Source organism: Euleptes europaea, chromosome 3, assembly GCF_029931775.1.
Source record: "Euleptes europaea isolate rEulEur1 chromosome 3, rEulEur1.hap1, whole genome shotgun sequence".
NCBI classification, from domain to species: domain Eukaryota; kingdom Metazoa; phylum Chordata; class Lepidosauria; order Squamata; family Sphaerodactylidae; genus Euleptes; species Euleptes europaea.
This window is the reverse complement of record NC_079314.1, coordinates 83,225,428-83,243,072: the sequence shown is the minus strand read 5'-3', so window position 1 is coordinate 83,243,072 and position 17,645 is coordinate 83,225,428. Positions and strand designations below refer to the sequence as shown.

At 40.9% G+C, this 17,645-nt stretch overlaps 1 protein-coding gene across 1 annotated transcript; it reads right to left on the bottom strand.

The window, feature by feature from the left end:
- Positions 1-227: 227 nt before the first annotated feature.
- Positions 228-14,356, bottom strand: METAP2 (methionyl aminopeptidase 2). Its single transcript, XM_056846877.1, has 11 exons — positions 14,129-14,356; positions 13,091-13,195; positions 8,839-8,904; positions 8,009-8,111; positions 5,648-5,809; positions 4,575-4,756; positions 4,400-4,494; positions 4,207-4,303; positions 3,833-3,936; positions 2,496-2,611; positions 228-488 (listed from the first exon to the last, which is right to left on the bottom strand). The coding sequence occupies exons 1-11, from the start codon at positions 14,292-14,294 to the stop codon at positions 236-238; spliced, it is 1,449 nt and encodes a 482-aa protein (XP_056702855.1). The 5' UTR covers positions 14,295-14,356; the 3' UTR covers positions 228-235.
- Positions 14,357-17,645: the final 3,289 nt, after the last annotated feature.

The following is a 17,645-nucleotide window of genomic DNA, read 5'->3' as shown; positions in this document are numbered from 1 at the left end:
ATAACTCATTCCAAACTAAAAGTTGTATTTTATAGCATATTTCCCAGAAAAGAAAAAAATAGAAGTAACTTCTGAAATATTCTAGAGGCTTCAAAAGCTCTTTTTTCTTGGTTAGTTACATTTGTTTAAATTCCTTTCTTTCTGCACATGGAAAGATCATATTGGGTCCACAGTTAAAACTGCAAATTTATTCTGGCATAATGTGTCCCAACAGAGCCTAGATGGCCTTGAAATTTTAATAGTCATCTCCTCTGCTGACAACTTCTTTGCATGTTGGGCGCAACAATATGGTATGCTCAAACTGTGCTGTGTATGAGCCTTTAATATCACACAGTGGAGGGTATGGATCCACTATACCCAAGTCACACAGGTTCTTCAGAGCCATTAGGTATTTACTTTCTCCCAGACGATCTAGCCATCTGCGGCAAAAGGCAAGAGTGCCAAAATTGTCATTGATAACATTCAGCAAGTGTTTTGCTCTTGGAAGCCTAGAACAAAGAGTACATTGAGTTAGCAGGAAGAAAGGCCAGGGCAAAAAGAAACATTTGCTTCTGAAATCAAGACAGCCATTAAGAAAGAATTCAGGGAAGAGAAGCCATTTTCTTCATATTATATGGTCATATTTCCAAATAAAACTGAAGAGCTACAGAATAATAAAATAAACTTCCATTTCTTCTATACTATTGTGATCTTAAAAGTTCAATTGATCCACATTTCTTCTCCGTAGAAGCAGATAAAGTTTTAAAGGTAAAGACACTTAGCATTTAAAAAGATCCTGAATACACATTTTAGATGCACTACCAATAATTCTTGCTTCTAAAAAAATCCCTTGATTTATGCCTCACTTTTAAGGTGGACTACTTACCGAAAGTGCCTTACAATTCAAATTTATTACCTTTGATTAAAACTAGTTACTGAAATGCACTTTTTTCATTTTTTCTTGCTGCTGTTTTACATAATGAGACCATCAAATACCACAGCATCTGGTGAGATTTGCTAGAACTCAGTTCAGAGGATGATGGTAATGCTAATCCAGAAGTTAGTCCTCCATTTTCACCTCTACCAGCTATTGGTGGCTTTAATCGCTGGCCCTATCATATCCCTCCCCAATGATAAGGGCTTTCCTCCTGGAAAAGCAGCCCAATGAAATTAATGTGGCTGCGCAGGGAGAAGTCCAGTAGCAGTTAAGACCTAGCAGAACTCTGGGAAGCTGGGTCTGTTTGAAAAGGAGGTCCAGTTTCAAACCCCTGCTCTGCCATGAAACCCACTGGCTGAGCTCAGGGCCAATCCCTGTTTCTAAGCATAACCTACCACAAAGGGTGACTGTTGTGAGGATAAAATGGAAGGAGGGAGAGAAAGATGCTGTAAGCTGCTTTGAGTCCCCATTGGAGAGAAAAGTATCAAATATGAGGATTTACTGAATGTGATTCACAAACTGCTTAAGGTCTGATTTGGGCTAAGCCTGATTTGAAGTTCCAGTAATGTAAATTATGTGACAATGAAGACAAATCATCCACAATCACATAATTTTATTGACAGCCAGTGTGGCATAGAGGTCCAGGAGACTTCAGTTCCAATCCTAGCTCTCCCATGAAAAGCTTGCTGAATGACCTTGGACCTGTCATATACACTCTGTCTAACCCACCTCATAGGGCTGCTGTGAGGATAAAATGAAGAGAAAACAATGTAAGCTGCTCTGGGTCCCCATTGGGGAGAAATGCAGAGTGTAAATCATGTATACAAGTTGATCACTTACAAGGAGCTACTTAGGTAACCTCATGTTGTTTACATTTACACCTAAATGTTTTGTATAAGCATTATTTGCATAAAAACATCAGGCCAGCTAGGACATCTTGTTTTACATAGTGGTCAGTTATGCATTGGGAAAAGCCCACAAGCAGGACACGAATGCAACATTTACACCACAAGTAACTTACTCAGGTATACCATTTTTGAACATGGAGGTTCTTATTTCACTAACGTAGGTAACAGATATTGATAGATCTAGCCTCTTTAAATCTAAAATCCTTCTAAAGTTCCAAATGCTTTATAGCCTTGTAGGGAAAGTTCAACTCTTAACTTTAGGTGCTATTTTCTGTGCTTTTTTTTCAAGCTCTGCTTTGAGATGGGGCAATCAGAACCGTCAAAAATATTCTTGCTACTATACCAGTGTGTGTGTGTGCTGTCAGATCACAGCTAACTTATGGCAGCCCTGCAGATAGTTTGCCATTGCCTGCCTCTGCGAGGGGTTAGAGTTCTCAGAAAACTGACTGGCCCAAGGTCACCCAGCAGGCTTCATGTGGAGGAGTGGGGAATCAAACTCAGTTTTCCAGATTAGAGACCCCTGCTATTAACCACCTCATCACGCTGGCTCTCACTATACCTTAGACATACTATATAACAGAGTGTATACTGGCTGTTCCGTGTTCAACATATTACCATTCTTCTTTCCAAGTCTTAAATTATTCAAAATATGTAGTAAAAGCAGGATTTACCTTATTGGCACATGTCCAACATCAAAGTTCTTCATATAATGAGAACATTCCATATCATCATGAACAACACCTTTTCCTGTGCTACCAAATGTTTCTATAGCATACACTTCTCCCTCCTAAAGTAAAACAGATAAACAGACTGTAACTAGAATTACTCTGAAATGTTGTTTGCATCTGAAAACATGTGATCTGGCCCATAGTGCTGCAATGCTCTTGGTTGATTCTGTGGCAGGTGTCATAAAACTGTTTTGCTACATACCAACATTGCCTCACCTGGAATTTCTCAGCTATAAAAGTGCAAGATCAAACACAGCGGATATGAGTAGCACACATGCAAAATATACAATGAATGTAATCAATTCCCTAAATCAAAGATTCCCATGATTTGTCAGGGTGTTGTATTCTATCCCATCAAGTTTAATAGTCTGATCCAATGCACTGATAATGGTTAGTGCAATGGTATTTAACTTTTCAGTCCACTAACCATCAGCATTGTGAGTGGCTTACGTATGGTTCTCAAGCAAACTCACATCCAGGCAGTTTCAGATCCTTCTATATGCCAATGGCCTGGTAACTAAAGTGATTTTCTATACTAGGATCACATTAGCAAGAGGGGCAGTGAAATCGAACAGTTAGCTTACACTGGCAATACCACAGAAACAGAAGATGTAGAAGTTTAGTAATAAACTGGATAAATTCTATGAACAGTGGGTAGTTTCTGGAGAGCCATCTAAGCCATAAAATGGTAAGAAATATTTGTTTTTAAAATTATGTAGGCTGCTTTGAGTTTTACTGATTGAGAGAAAAGTGAGATATAAGTTTTAAAACATTCTTTGTTGGCTTATCACAACAATCTCAAAGCCTTTTATCAGTTCAAACAACAAAAGGCTAACCTTATTTCTTCCTAGTGGATAGCTTTACTTCTATCCTTTTCTTTTGCATCAAAAATAATTTCTGATGAACTTACACTCACATTTAATGCACAACTGATTTCAATTAAATTTAAGGCCACAAACTATGTGGGAAATGTTTTTTAAAAAATGTTTTTTAAAAAAGTAAGCTATACATATACAGGCCATGTTCACCATTCACAAGTATTCCAGGGGAGAGAATAGTAGTATTTTACAGAAGATAGTTTTTAAAAAAGGCATCAGTGTAAACAAAGTTTTGTTTTCATTTAAAGTGTGTTCAGTATTTTTACTACTAAAAGGATACAATCTCACGTATCATTTCTTTGGAGTAAGCACCACTGAACTCAGTGGGACCCACTACTAAATGAACACACACAAGATGAAACAGTAATAATACACAAGATGAAACAGTAATAACATGCTTACTTCCATCCTTGTTGCTTCTCCTCCCTTGACAATGGGCACAGTTTTACCTGCATGTATCCTATACTGTCCAATAGAGTGTCCATTCAGATTGCGAATTGGTTTCACTGTTAAATAAAATAATGCAAAACATTATAAAATTAACATATTTAAATAACATTTAAACACTATTTTATAATTAAAAAGTGCTTCAAACTTGTAATCTGGAATACTTAAAAAATCAAACACTTTGAGAACTGTTCTCGCAGTATCTTCATTGGGATTGACAATTGCAATCAACAGTCATGAATGGCTGTATCAATATATCTTAATTAACACACAATACAAACAAATTCTTTTGGGTTAGTCACATGTAGCAGACAAGTTAGGAAACTCACCTTGATACGTTTTGCCATCAATTTCAACTTCATAAGATTCCATAACTTCTTGAATGGCCTCACCAACATCACAAAGACGAACATCTATTCCAGCACACTATATGGCACATAAAGGATTGAAATTGAAGGGAAAATGATTCCTTCTCGAAGTACATTGATAATAACTTAATTACAGTTTCCCTGATGAGTTTACCTTTATTCCAGTATTAGTTGCATCTTTTACCGCTTCTAACAGTCTGTCATATTTTGGATTGAATGTGACAGTAAAAGCACAGTCAATGATTCGACCTGAAATTAGACAGAAGTTAAATAAATAATTTGTCTTTAACGAAATTGCCCAACTGCATAACAGTAAAGAACACACCTACCACTGACATGGGTTCCAAAATCTATCTTGCAGATATCATCATACTGCAATACAGTTGGATCTCCAGCATTGGGAGTGTAGTGGGCTGCACAGTTATTGAGAGAACATCCCGTGGGAAATGCAAGCCCAGCATTTAGGCCATTCTCCTTGATCAACTTCCGGGAACAATCTTCTAATTTTTCACTAGAAAGAGCAAACATTGAGGAACTTTACTAATATTTTACAAACCAATATTTTTTTCTTTTGCTACATTGAGTACAGCCAACAGTCTCAGTACAAGTGCAAACACAAGGATGCTTGCAATGTAGCTCTTTCCCACCCACCCGCTCCCTTTCCCCAATAGCCCTGAGACCTCAAGAACACCAGTTCTGCAAGATACAAACTCAAATGGATAAAAATCCACACAGCACAGGTGCGGCAACGGGAAGACAGAAATGGGCAAAAGCACCTCCCCTTCCATCAGCAGTGTTTCTACTGGACAAGAAATTCCACTGGCACAACAGTGGTGCCTGTCTAGCTGTCCCCAGGCCACATGGCTTTTTGTTTACACAGGTTCTGCAATCTTGAGCATTAGCTTTTTGGAGATGACAGCTGCTGATGGAAGGGAGATGCAGAGCAGTGCGCAAGCACCACTACAGTCATTTTATGGGATCCAAGCCAATATTCTTACTAACATTTGCTGCCTTGATCACAAAAGTCCTTAGGAAATGCCATATCTTGTCAAGCAACCAGCAGCAATGTTATGACTGCCACTTGCTACCTTAGCTTTGTAGCCTGTATAAGCAGTTATGAAAAATAATATAAATACAGAATGGATTATTTTTTTAAATGAGAAAAAGACTTATTTATGTTCCGGGAACATAAATGTCCCAAGGACATTGGCAGAAGCAAAACAGAGCCTTGCAATCTCTGCTGACTCTGCAATCACCTCCAGTGACCTCAAGGATTGGCTGAGGACCAGATTCGTGCATTTAATGACACATACAATCAATCCCATGAAGATTTAACTCTTGAAGGAACTCCACTAAAAACTTTTCCTGGATTTTCTCCTTCAATAAAATAGTTTATTCTCACCAGATTTCTATCATTGTCATTCCAGGTCTGATCCAACTCCTAACGTATTTCCTCACTTGTCTGTGTGCTTCAGCAGCCTCTCTGAAATCATTCCACACTTCTTCATTTGCTTGATCTAGTGCTCTCTTTTCATCACTTGTAGTTCTCCAAGCAGCAGTTCGCCTTGAATATATAAGCAAAATCAGACATATGTCACCACAGCACGTAATCAGAATTTAGATGACAAAAGTAAGGAAGCATTAAGTAAGTTTCCATGTAACAGGAAAAAATATTTTAAAATACATTTTCAATCATCAGAAACATCCTTACAAATTGCACGGGCAGCCCAATCCTGAAGGGGGGGGCGGGCAGATCTGAGGCGGCCGGGAGCAGTGCAGCCATGTCACCTCTCAGAGACTTCCTGGCTGCCGCAGAGGCAAAAAAAGTTGAAAAATTGAAAAAAAGGGGGGGGAATCCCCCATTGCTTCCAATGGGGCTGTACCACCAAAAAAGGTGGCACAGCACCACCACAGCGCAAGGGGGCTTTCCCAGAGCAAAAGGGGTGAGAAAGCTGCCTAACAGCAGCTCCTCCCCAGGAATCTTCTCCATGTCAGCTTTCCCTTCTGGGAAAGCCCTGCCAGCGTGGCTGCGCTGGTGGTAGGGGCTAGCGGAGGTGTTTATCCCTGTGCAAGTGCCATCTTATTCCATGATAGGGTGGCACCTACACCAGCAAAGGGTCATGTCGGCTCCTAAAGAGCTTCCCCCCTCTTTCAGGAATGGGCTCATAATCACTTTTAAGTTCTTCAATTTTATTTAGCCAACAGTTAAGACAGCACGTATGTTATCAACGCTTGCTGTTAATTTACTCTTAAGGTGCCATCACAGAATCTCCAAACTGCTTTTTAAACTGCTAATGTGAGTTTGGCAAGTGTGTTAAGTGAAAGATGGGTTCCAGTGCATAAGCCCACAATGCACTGTAAAAGCCACAAAGAAGAGATCCTAGGGTATCTGAGAGCTTGTGAAAAAACAGATGAACATTGAAGTGAAAGCCCTGAGACCCGCTTCTTACATCACTGTGACTTCATGACCTCTCTACAATACGCATGGACAGTATCAGACACACACATGTATTTTGTTGGCTTTGCCAGCAAAGTACAAGCAGAGGCCTAAGGCCTTCCAACACTCAAGTATACTTTTCTGGCAAACCCAGAGTTACGTATGTATGTGGCACTTAAAACTGTCCCGGAAATCCATACCTATCCTGTACACAAGAAAAATTACAAAACACTATGCTAACATGATAGGCTAACTTTATTAAACATAGTGTCATTCTTCCCAAGGACATTGGCAGAAGCAAAACACACACGTAATGATTTACATTTATTAGGTGCCCTTTCTCCCTTGCAGAAGGTGGCATACAATATAAATAAAACATAAAAACAATAAAAACAATTATAAAAACGAAAAGTCACCATTCAAAAACTCTAAATAGGACTGCCAATGATAAAAGCTAAATCAATCAAAATGCAGTCCTAAATAAAACTGTCTTCAACTGCCTCCTGAAGACTGGCAATGAAAGGACCAGGTGCACCTCCCTGCAGAGAATGTTCAATTAATTGTTGAGATGCCAGGGAAAAGGCCCTCTTTTGTGTACCCACCAAATGAGTGCCTATAATTGGTGGGACAGTCAAGAGGGCATCACCTGTGATCTTAATTCCCAGGCAGGAACATATTGAGATAGGGAGATGAGAGTTCTTTTAGATGCATTGAATTTTTAAAAACTATACTCCAAGGCTTGTTATTGAAGGAATGGAAAACTGTAAAATATAAAAAGCAAGGTGTTATAATGTGGCTCGTTTGTGGGGGTAAAATGCCAGTTTGGGAAATATTTCTGAATATTTTTATGAGATTAGGCAATTAGTTGATCCTGCAAAAATTCAACCCCCTGTATTCAGATAACATGATAAACTGTAGTTTCTAAACTTCGGTTTGGTCAAACCTTGTTTAGCTGTGATGTTTAAATGCTTGCTGGCAAACAGGGACTTCCGTCTAGGGTTTGTAGTTGCTTTGTTAACCATAGTTTGTACTAATGGCCATTGGTTGTTACGCCTCAACTAACAAACCAGTTTATTTAGTAGTGTTCCTTTCTCAGCTATTTAGCCAAAGAGATAGCAATATAAGGATGCTGTCCCTGCCAGGAGACTGCAAAAAGCAGACAAAGGTTTATGCACAAACCAGGATTTGTTACTTATGTATGATAGACTAACCAAAGTTTGTGGCACTTGTGACAATCACCAACAGTTTAAACACCCCATGTATCTCTATGAAGATACATTGTCAGTTTGCTGCTCTGCATTTTAAAACTTCAAAAAGGATACATACCCATCTTGTGTTGGTGGATACTCACACTGTTCACCTTTTGGAAATACCGCACTCGGAAACAAATCGCATATTGGAATAGATGGAGGATCTGTCTGGACTTTAGCTGTTAGGTAAAATGCAGAATTTAGTTCTCTTATACTGCAACATCTGGTTCTATCACTTTAAGATAAGAGCAAAGTAAGGCAGCCATGCTTCCTGTCTGGTTCACACCCAAAACAGAAGACATGCCAAGATGTTCTCCAATAACTTAGCCAATTCTCAGAGTGCCTTTTACAGTCACCAAGATGAGCTGCACTTATCAAAAAGGCCTGTCCTTTGCATGCAACAAACAGCCATAATATCTTTGTATACATGCCAATAGCTCCTATTTCTTGGGATAGACCCTATTAAAAAGGATAAGTCACTGGCTCTTTAAAAAAGTTTGTGCTCACGCACTAAAATTCTTCAGCATTCACTCTGCTCCCCACATCTCCATAAATTAAATCTGTAAGGGAAAGATTTCTCACTTGGACTCAAGGCGGATTACAACACAGTGAGTCAATACAATCAACAGGATTACAACACAGTGAGTCAATACAATCAATGAACAATGCAATAGGAATTAGGGCTGTAGAACCAATCAGAAGTCTCAAAACAGAACTGAAGCAAAGCATGAGTATTAGCTGTAAGCCTTCTATTTAAAATAAAAAACCCAATCTAATCCCTGTTATAGACAATACTGGACTAGGTGGACCAATTGTCTGACTTGGTATACAGCAGTTTCATATATTATGTAATCCTTAAAAGGACACAAATAAAGACCACACAACGCAAATGCAATCAACACCTACGTCCTTTCTTCTTTTTCTTCTTCTTCTTCTTCTTCCCTGCTGCACCATCGCCATCACCTTCTCCACCTTCTCCATCTACAGAAGACAAAACACACAGAAACAATGAGGCAGCAGCCCTAATACAGCCAGGCATCATTCCATTGTTATAAAAGGAAAAATGGGGTCACCTCAGGGTTGGCTAACACTTACAGCCAAAGCCACATCATAGCAGCCTGACCAGCCTCACCCAATCAGCATGCTGTTAAGAGCATCACACTAGGACTTTCTTGCAGAAGCAGGCTAACCGGATAAGGCAGATACTTCAAACTCTTAATGCAGCCTTGCTGACACTGTGTAACTATATCACACCAAACCGTGCTGAGAAGACTATAACGTGTAATGCAGTCCTGCCCACTTTCCAAAAAAAGTATTCATCTGGAATGCAGTGCTATGAGCCTGCAGCATGGAATGTGAACACTGCTGTTATGGAAGTTCCACTGTGTGGCCTCTGGGAAGGCTGACAGCAGCCACCTCATCACAAGCCTTTTCAACCACCTCTTATGAGTACATACACAAAACAGTGGCTGATACCACTCAAAGTAGTAACAGAATCCCAAACCTTCAGATACATATACTTAAAGAAATGTCTCTCTGTGCTACAGATCACTAAGAGATCCTTATATAGGTGAATTTAAGGAAAAGTTGGAGGTCCGCAACCCCAATTTCCTCAGAAATCCTGCTTCTTTCATTAAGGCCATAGAGGTTCTGGACAATAGTTATGAGCCCAACGGTTTCTGGATTTTGCTGTGCGTGCCTGCAGTATGCATGCTTATTTTTGGTAGCATGTTTGAGAAATGTTACACATTGTAGAAATTAGTAGGCAGACTATATGTTCACACTGCCAATTCAAATTTCATGGGAAATTATCTTTTGCAACCATTGTTCAAACCATATATTTTTATTTGAGTTTTCAGACCAAATGCAAACCAGTTTGTCAATGTAAACACCCTGCCAAACTCTGACCAACTGTCACAAACCATTGCAGTGATGTGTAAATTCAGCCAGTGTCCTTTATAATATGAAAGTATTTTTATTACATGTATGCTCCATTCATACAATGTTTACAAAATCAGAATTTTAGATCATCCATGCATGTAAACAGGTTTTTTAAAGTGATATAGGATTCTTACTAAGAGAAAACACTACATTAAATGTAATTAATGTTTGTAACAAACAAACATTCTTATTTTGCAGTCTTTAAAAATGTATTCTAAAAAACCCAAGTTACATGTATTCTAAAAAAATCAAGTTACAAATATTTCAGTCTATCCTGGCACATTCTGAAACAAGATACATTTGTTATTTAAATAGTCAATGCTTATGAACACCCTCATTTTAGTGAATGAAAACTTTATCACATTTCTTTTGCCCTTGGCTGCGCTTAGTCCATTTATATCCCCCCCCCCTTTCAAAAAAAAGTTCTGGCATTCAGTTCATTCATCCATAGATTTGGAATACTTTCCAGCTAACCACTGCAGAGCCTGGCAAACTCAGTTTTATAGCTCTTGCTATTCACTTATAGTTTTTTTCTGCAGTACTGCTGGTGAATTTGCCAGCCAGCCAGCCAAACTAATGGGGCTGCCATGTCGTTGAAAACTGCTATAAACATTCCATAATTCTGCCAGAGTCATAGCCACCATTTCTGATTAAGGCACACTAGGAAGTAAGTTCCATCTGACTAAGAGGGACCTTTCCAGGTAATTATTCTTAAACAGACTATAAATTTGTTTCTGTTGCATATTATTGGGAACTAAGCAAAAGGCTCTTGATTTGGTCAAATAAGGCAAAATTGCCCTTGTTCTTTTTAAAAGTGGGTTCGAGATTACAGAAATATACACTATGCAAAATGATGACATTCACAGTAACTAAGCCATCACGGATCCACCACCACCCCTTCAGGAATGGACTATGGCCTTTAGTTTGACCTTGTGAAACAATTCTTATTTCTAAATATCTGAGACTCCCCCCCCATAGTTTTTACCATACCCACACAGCACTATCTTAATAGTCAACTCATCTTCACAGCTTCCAAGTTAGAAGCTAAATTCTAAATAGCAAAAATTGTCAAAAGAAAAAATGAAATGTTCTAACTCAAAGATTCTTCAGAGTTAGAAAACAAGTGCTGTTCTTGACGAAAACCATATGAAGGCTGTATATAAATAGAGCTTAGAGTCACCCCAATATGATTTTAGCAGATTTTGTTTTTAATTTTTGATGGTTATCTTTTTAAAACCAAGACCAAGTGAAACCGATCAAAAATATAAAAATGCAACAAATGAACTCAGCAATAGTACACTATATACTGAAACCTCATTCTTTTTCTACTTAGAAAACTCCTTTATATGCAGGGAATGGGAATCCTGTCATTCATCTCATCAACCAAGTATACATGGTGCTGATCATTAACAGCCGTAAAAAGTTAATCTATGCATGTACATGTCACACAGAAGTCAACAGACTTCAGTTTGTGTTGCATGGTGTAAGACGGCATCCATGATTTGGCACTGAAAGGATCTATATTTTGTTTAATAAAGTAACCCATTTAAACTATGTTATAAACATTAAGGACCCAAAGAAATCCAATGGAAATGAATAGGATTTACTCCTGAGTAAACATGCACATTTACACTGAAGACACTAGCCACCTATGAAGCATATAAGTCTCAGAAGTCTTTTTTAATGCACACTTTGATTTCATTTGTTGGTTTCACTCTTAGCCAGTACAAGCCTACACACCATTTCTTAGGAGGGATTTACTTCTGAGTAAACTTGGACTGAAGGGAAAGAACAATGGGCTGAAGGGAAAGAAAAGAAAACCCACAAGCACTCTCTTGCACAGCAGGTGCAAAGAGCAGCAGTGAGGTACAGGGGCTCATTGAGCAGTTCCTGCAGGCAAGCAAACCAGGAATACAGGCATGCAGCAGCCGAAGACCATGAACTGGAGCATCTTCTGTTTACCCATCCTGGCTCATGATGAGTGTTCCTGAGATCACTCTCATTCTGAGCATGCTCCTTCTGTGTCTCTTTCCTTCTAGTTTCCCACAAAGGGAAGAAAGACAGCAACATGCTTAGCTGACTGTTTAAACCAGTGGTTCCCAACGTTTTTTTGACCAGGGACCACTAGGACTTTTTTGTTCGGTGCAGGGACCCCAAGGTTCAAAATAAAAATTCCGAGAATTTGAAAATAAACTTTAATCATAACTGTTAGTTACACATTAAACTTAGAATAATATTTGAATATATATTTTTATAATAGATAACTTTTAATTGAAAATATTAATTTATTATGGGTTTATAACTTCGTTTCGCGGACCTTAATTTAGTTCTCGCGGACCCCTGGGGGTCCACGGACCCCCGGTTGGGAACCAGTGGTTTAAACATTTACAGCAACGCATATAGGATAAAAAGATACTTATTGTTTAATCATTGAAATGTTTGCTATTTTAATCCCTACTAACAGAATAATCTAAAAGTGATCATAGCAAAAGAAATTTAACTGGTATTTCAGGGCCTCCCATACTATTTCTAAAGACCAAAAAAAGACATACACTTTGCACTTCATTTGCAAAGTTCTTTCTGAACATTAATAGCTATAACTTTTAAACGTGTTTCAGATAATGACTGATGCAGAATTATGTACGCTAATAAAATTGACTCAGTAACTGGATTAGCCAGATTGTTATATATTATGATCAATACTAATTTGACTCTCTACTGCCATTTCTAAATAGGGATGCCAACAGCCTACAGAAAGAACCGCCCTTCTCCTTTAATAAATGCTTAATACGATGTTATTTACCAGATGGTGTTATTTACTTCAGCTGCTTATTTCCAAACATTAAGCCACAATATATAATGTAACCAGCCTGCAGTAGCAGACAGGGTGATGTTGGCAAATCCAGATTCAAACTCCCACTTTGGACCTGAACCTTCCCTTATGTAAGCACTATACTATCATATAACGTTGTTATGAATAAAGAATTGAGAATCATTCATGTATGGTGCTAAACTTGTTCAAAGAAGCATACTGTTGCTTAATTGTTTTTCAAGCTGCTATCCAAATTAGCTTTTGAAATCAGATGAACTATCACAAATAAATGGTTGGTTAATTAAAACAATGACAAGCCTTTCCAAGCAACCACACAAAACTACTGCAGTATTAGATGATTTTCCCCAAATTCCTGTAATATGGAAAGAAGTTAAGTATACTTGCCTTCATCATCTTCATCTTTTTCCTTTTCTTCCAGTGATTGTTTATCCAACTGTTTTGTAGTTTCATCAATAGTCGCATCCAACTCTCTTTCAGCTTCCTGTTGTCCTGTTTGCAAAATAAGCAGGTGGTTCAAGAAATCGTGGTACTAACACACGCACATACACAAAGATTTCCCAATGTAGTTCCTGCTTATCTATAAACACTCCAGATGTGCAACACTCCACAATGTGTCTGTCAATAAAAAGACAAGGTAACATTTTTATTCTCTTAATTTTCTTAGCTAGTCATCTCTTCTTAGTTCCTGTGGCCACCCCAGCTCATAAGATAATTAAAACATTTCAAGCAGTCTCTTCCCTGTCCTTTAGTGCAGATGCAGGGTGCTTATCCGATATACACTTATTTTCCCATCTTACGTAATAAAACAACTTGTACTTTTTAACAGACTTCTACACTCTTACACCTTCATGAAACTAACAATTAACAAAAACATGGATGTAGTACAATAGCTTCTTCCCTCCTCACAGGGCGATCACATACCCCATTACAAGAACGTCTATCCTATACAATGACTCTGCATAATAGTGAACCCAGAATGCAGGCGCCTGCATTCTATACGAGTTTTGTGCATCCCCCTGCCCACTCACACAAAAACCAAAAAGCGTTACTACTTTATTTTCCAAGCTCCCCGCCCCGCGACAACTGCACGACAGCCCTCCAGCCAAGAAACCCCACTCTAACCTTCCCCAAACACCCCGCGTTCTACTTTAGCAGGCTCAAGGATAACCACTTCCCGCTCCCCCCACTTTTGAATTCGAAGAAACTTTACCCACATCGGCAACCGGCCATCCCGACGCTCCCGGAGAAATCCTTCGGAACAAACGGACGCCAGCAAGGTGGGACAAACACCACACCAGCCCGCCTCCCGCACACACCCGGTTCCCCCTTTCCCACCAGCAACCAGCGCTGTCAGCGGTTGCCCCCGCGGCTCCCCTCGGCCGGGCGCCTTGCCGCGCGGCCTCTCCTCCTCCCTGGCCGTACCCGCGCCAGCTCCTTTGCCCTTCTTCTTCTTTTTGCGCTTCTTCTTCGCCCCTTCGTCAGCGCCGGGCCCCACAGCGCCTTCCCTCTCGTCGGGATCCAAAAGCAACTCTCCATTCAGGTGCTGGGTCTCCTCCTCGGGGCTGCCTCCTCGCTCCACGCCCGCCATGTTGCAACGCCCGCCGTCACTCCCGCGACTGCCACAGGCGGGCGGACAGACGAGGCAAGAACCGCCGCTCGAGCCCGAGCTACTCTATGGCGCAGCACAAGGCATGCCGGGAAACCTGGAGGACTGCGTTCCGGGGGGGAGAGAGAGAGAGAGGGAGGGCGTGTGAGCCACGGCAGGCACGTGCGGCGGCGAGAAGCACGCCCGATAGGGAGCGTAGAAGGCGCGAAACTTAGGTTTGTTTGCATTCTCAGGGATACTTCATGCTTTCTTAAAACCCTAGCAGTAACGGTATATATGGAACTTACTATCTCAGGTTGCTAACTTCGCGTAAGGAAATTCCTGGGAGTTTGGGGGGGGAGTTTGAGGGGGGGGGGCTCTCAGCAGTTAATAGTGTTCACTCTTCAAAGCAGGCATTTCCCCCTGGGGAACTGATCTCGGTAATTTGGACATCAGTTATAATTCTGTGAGATCTCCAGGACTCACCTGGAGAAAACTGACAGTTCAGGATATTGTCGAAGGCTTTCACGATCAGAGTTCATCGGTTCTTGTAGGTTATCCGGGCTGTGTGACCGTGGTCTTGGTATTTTCTTTCCTGACGTTTCGCCAGCAGCTGTGGCAGGCATCTTCAGAGGAGTAACACTGAAGGACACTGTCCTCTGAAGATGCCTGCCACAGCTGCTGGCGAAACGTCAGGAAAGAAAATACCAAGACCACGGTCACACAGCCCGGATAACCTACAAGAACCAATGACAGTTCAGGCTTGATTTGATCTAGAACTAGGGACCGTTCAGGCTTGATTTGATCTAGAACCCACTTATTTGTTTTTTGTTTTTTTTTGGCAGTCCATGGTATCCATAACAGTCTACCCTAACACCACATTTTAAAGGAGTCTACTTTCTTCCTGTCACCTTTCTTCATTGTCCAGTTTTCACACCCATACATATTGATAGGAATACTATTGCATGAATTGCTTTGTGAACCTGGAGGTTGGGAGCCCTACTCCTTGATATGCTGAAACTGAAATTGTTCAAGACTTTCTATTCCTTGGGTCCATCATCAACCAAAAGGGAGATGGCAGCCTAGAAATCAGAGACTGAGACTGGGAAGGGCAGCCATGAAGGAAGTAGAACAGATCCTTAAGTGCAAAGATGTGTTACTGGCAACCAAGATCAAGTTAATTCATCCTCTGTTGTGTTCACTTCTGCACTGCTCCCTGTGAGACACACAATATGGCAGTTGCTCCCCATATTCTGCTGTGTGCATTGTGGGACTTGCTCACAGTGTTACTCTGGCAGTACATCCATTCAGGTTGAGAGGCAGGGTGTGCAGAAGAAAGGAGGGCTGGCAACATCAGCATAGCTGAAAACACAGTGATATCACTTACAGCACACCAGAAGTGATGTCATTGTTACATTGCTGTCAAGGGTACCCACTCAACTGATAAGTCTTTGATAAAATCAAGGCTTGTGTGTGTTTTAAGTGACATCAAGTTACTTCTGACTCATGGTGATCCTATGACTCAATGTTCTCCAAAACTTCCTGTCATTAACAGGCTTTCTCAGGTCTTGCAAACTGAGGGCCGTCACTTCCACCTAAACATTAGGAAGAACTTTCTGACGGTGAGGGCTGTTCGACGGTGGAATGTGTTGCCTCGGAGGGTGGTGGAGTCCCCGTCTTTGGAGGTCTTTAAGCAGAGGCTAGATGGCCATCTGTTGGGAGTGCTTTGATTGTGGGATCCGGCGTGGCTGGGGGAGGGTTGGGGTCTCTGGGGATGTGGGGGGAGGTAATTGTTTATTTCCTGCATGGTGCAGGGGGCTGGACGAGATGACCCTGGTGGTCCCTTCCAACTCTATGATTCCTTTATAAAGTCAATCCATCTCATGTTGGATCTTCTTCTTTTCCTGCTGCCTTCTTCGCAGAATAGGACAAGTAATCTTTGCTCTCCCCCGATCTATTCCCCCTGTTTTCCAAACCACTGTTCCCCATTTTCCACACCTTTAGCTCAAAAGATTACCTCCTCCTGCAAATTGGAGAAGCTCTGCTAAATGTTTGTTAGTTGTTGCTATGTTAATTGTGATAAGGAATGTGTTTGTGCCTTGGTATAACACTGCTATGCTTAGGATAGGTTCTCCCCCACTGTTGTACCAAATCCCTCAATAAATTCTGTATTCCTTTTAAATCAGATCTCTGTCGTCCTTTTCCTACTAAAGATTTGCTACTCACAGCCACCTCTTCAGGTAAAAGATCCTGGTTTACTGTGCCCTGCACAAACATGCAAGCTAATTCCCCATGTTCATCTGCATGTGTGCTCATGTGTTTGTAGGGTGCGGTAACAGTGATTGGCCCCCATTTCTCTTTCTCGTTTTTCTTTTGTGGCCTAGCTGAATGATGGTAGTGAGAACAGCCAATGGGAGGTGGGGGGATCTCCCGCTGAAGCTGGGCATCCCTACCATGCCAGCTTCCACAGCAGACTGGAGATTCCAACCTGATTGTCCCAGGTCTTAGTCCAACTCTCCAATGTTTGTTGTTAATCTAAGATTCTGATAGGAAATGCTCAGATGTATGCCCACACACAAAATTTTCTATTTCATTGTTGCTGGAAAAAGAAACCTACTGTTGATGAGAATTGGCTGATAGCATCTGTTGATGAGAATGGGGGTATGGATCCCCAAAAAACCCACCAGTTGTCCACAAAACTCTTTCATTAGAGCTGGGTCAGGAGAATTATATAAGTTATGAAATAATTGTAATACCATGAAATTTAATTTTAATAAAATTAAAGAAAAACAGTGCCAAGTGCCTACCAAGCTGTTCTGGAGCCAGGATAAAGAGCTCCATATTCACCAATGTATTCTGGAAGCCAAGAAATTGGGTGCCTAAACTCTCCTGCCAAGGGAAATAAATTGAGCCAGGAATATAATGCATCCATCGCCAACTGGAGCAAAACTCCTACTGTAACTAGTGGGAGGGAAGTACAGAAATCCTGCCTTCTTCTCCTTCATTGATTGCTATAGGCAACAGAACGAAATGAGACGAATAGCTGTCGTGGTCCCCCAGCACACACACACTGAACAGTTTCAAACCTCTCAGGGGCAAGTCCAAGGGTTCAAGCCAAGGTCCAGACAGAGCAAACAGTTCACAGCTGGCTCAGCAAGGTCAGGAGTAGATAGACGTGTTGCTTCCACACAACTATGCCCTTTCCAGCTGCTTATAAAAAGGATGCCATTCAGGCTGCCTGTAATGCTGGGCACCTGCCAGCCTCCTCACACCTGCTCTTGCAAACGCTCATCCTCACTGTCGGTGCTGGTTCAGTACCGAGCTGCCAGTCGGGCACTTCTCCTCCTGTCCTGT

Excerpts from the sequence above, each read along its gene's own strand:
- METAP2 (XM_056846877.1), bottom strand. The coding sequence starts at position 14,294 with ATGGCGGGCGTGGAGCGAGGAGGCAGCCCCGAGGAGGAGACCCAGCAC. Across the intron at positions 13,196-14,128 it reads GGGCAAAGGAGCTGGCGCGG|GACAACAGGAAGCTGAAAGA; the intron begins GTACGGCCAGGG and ends TTTTGCAAACAG. Across the intron at positions 8,905-13,090 it reads AAAAGATGAAGATGATGAAG|GTGGAGAAGGTGATGGCGAT; the intron begins GCAAGTATACTT and ends TAGATGGAGAAG.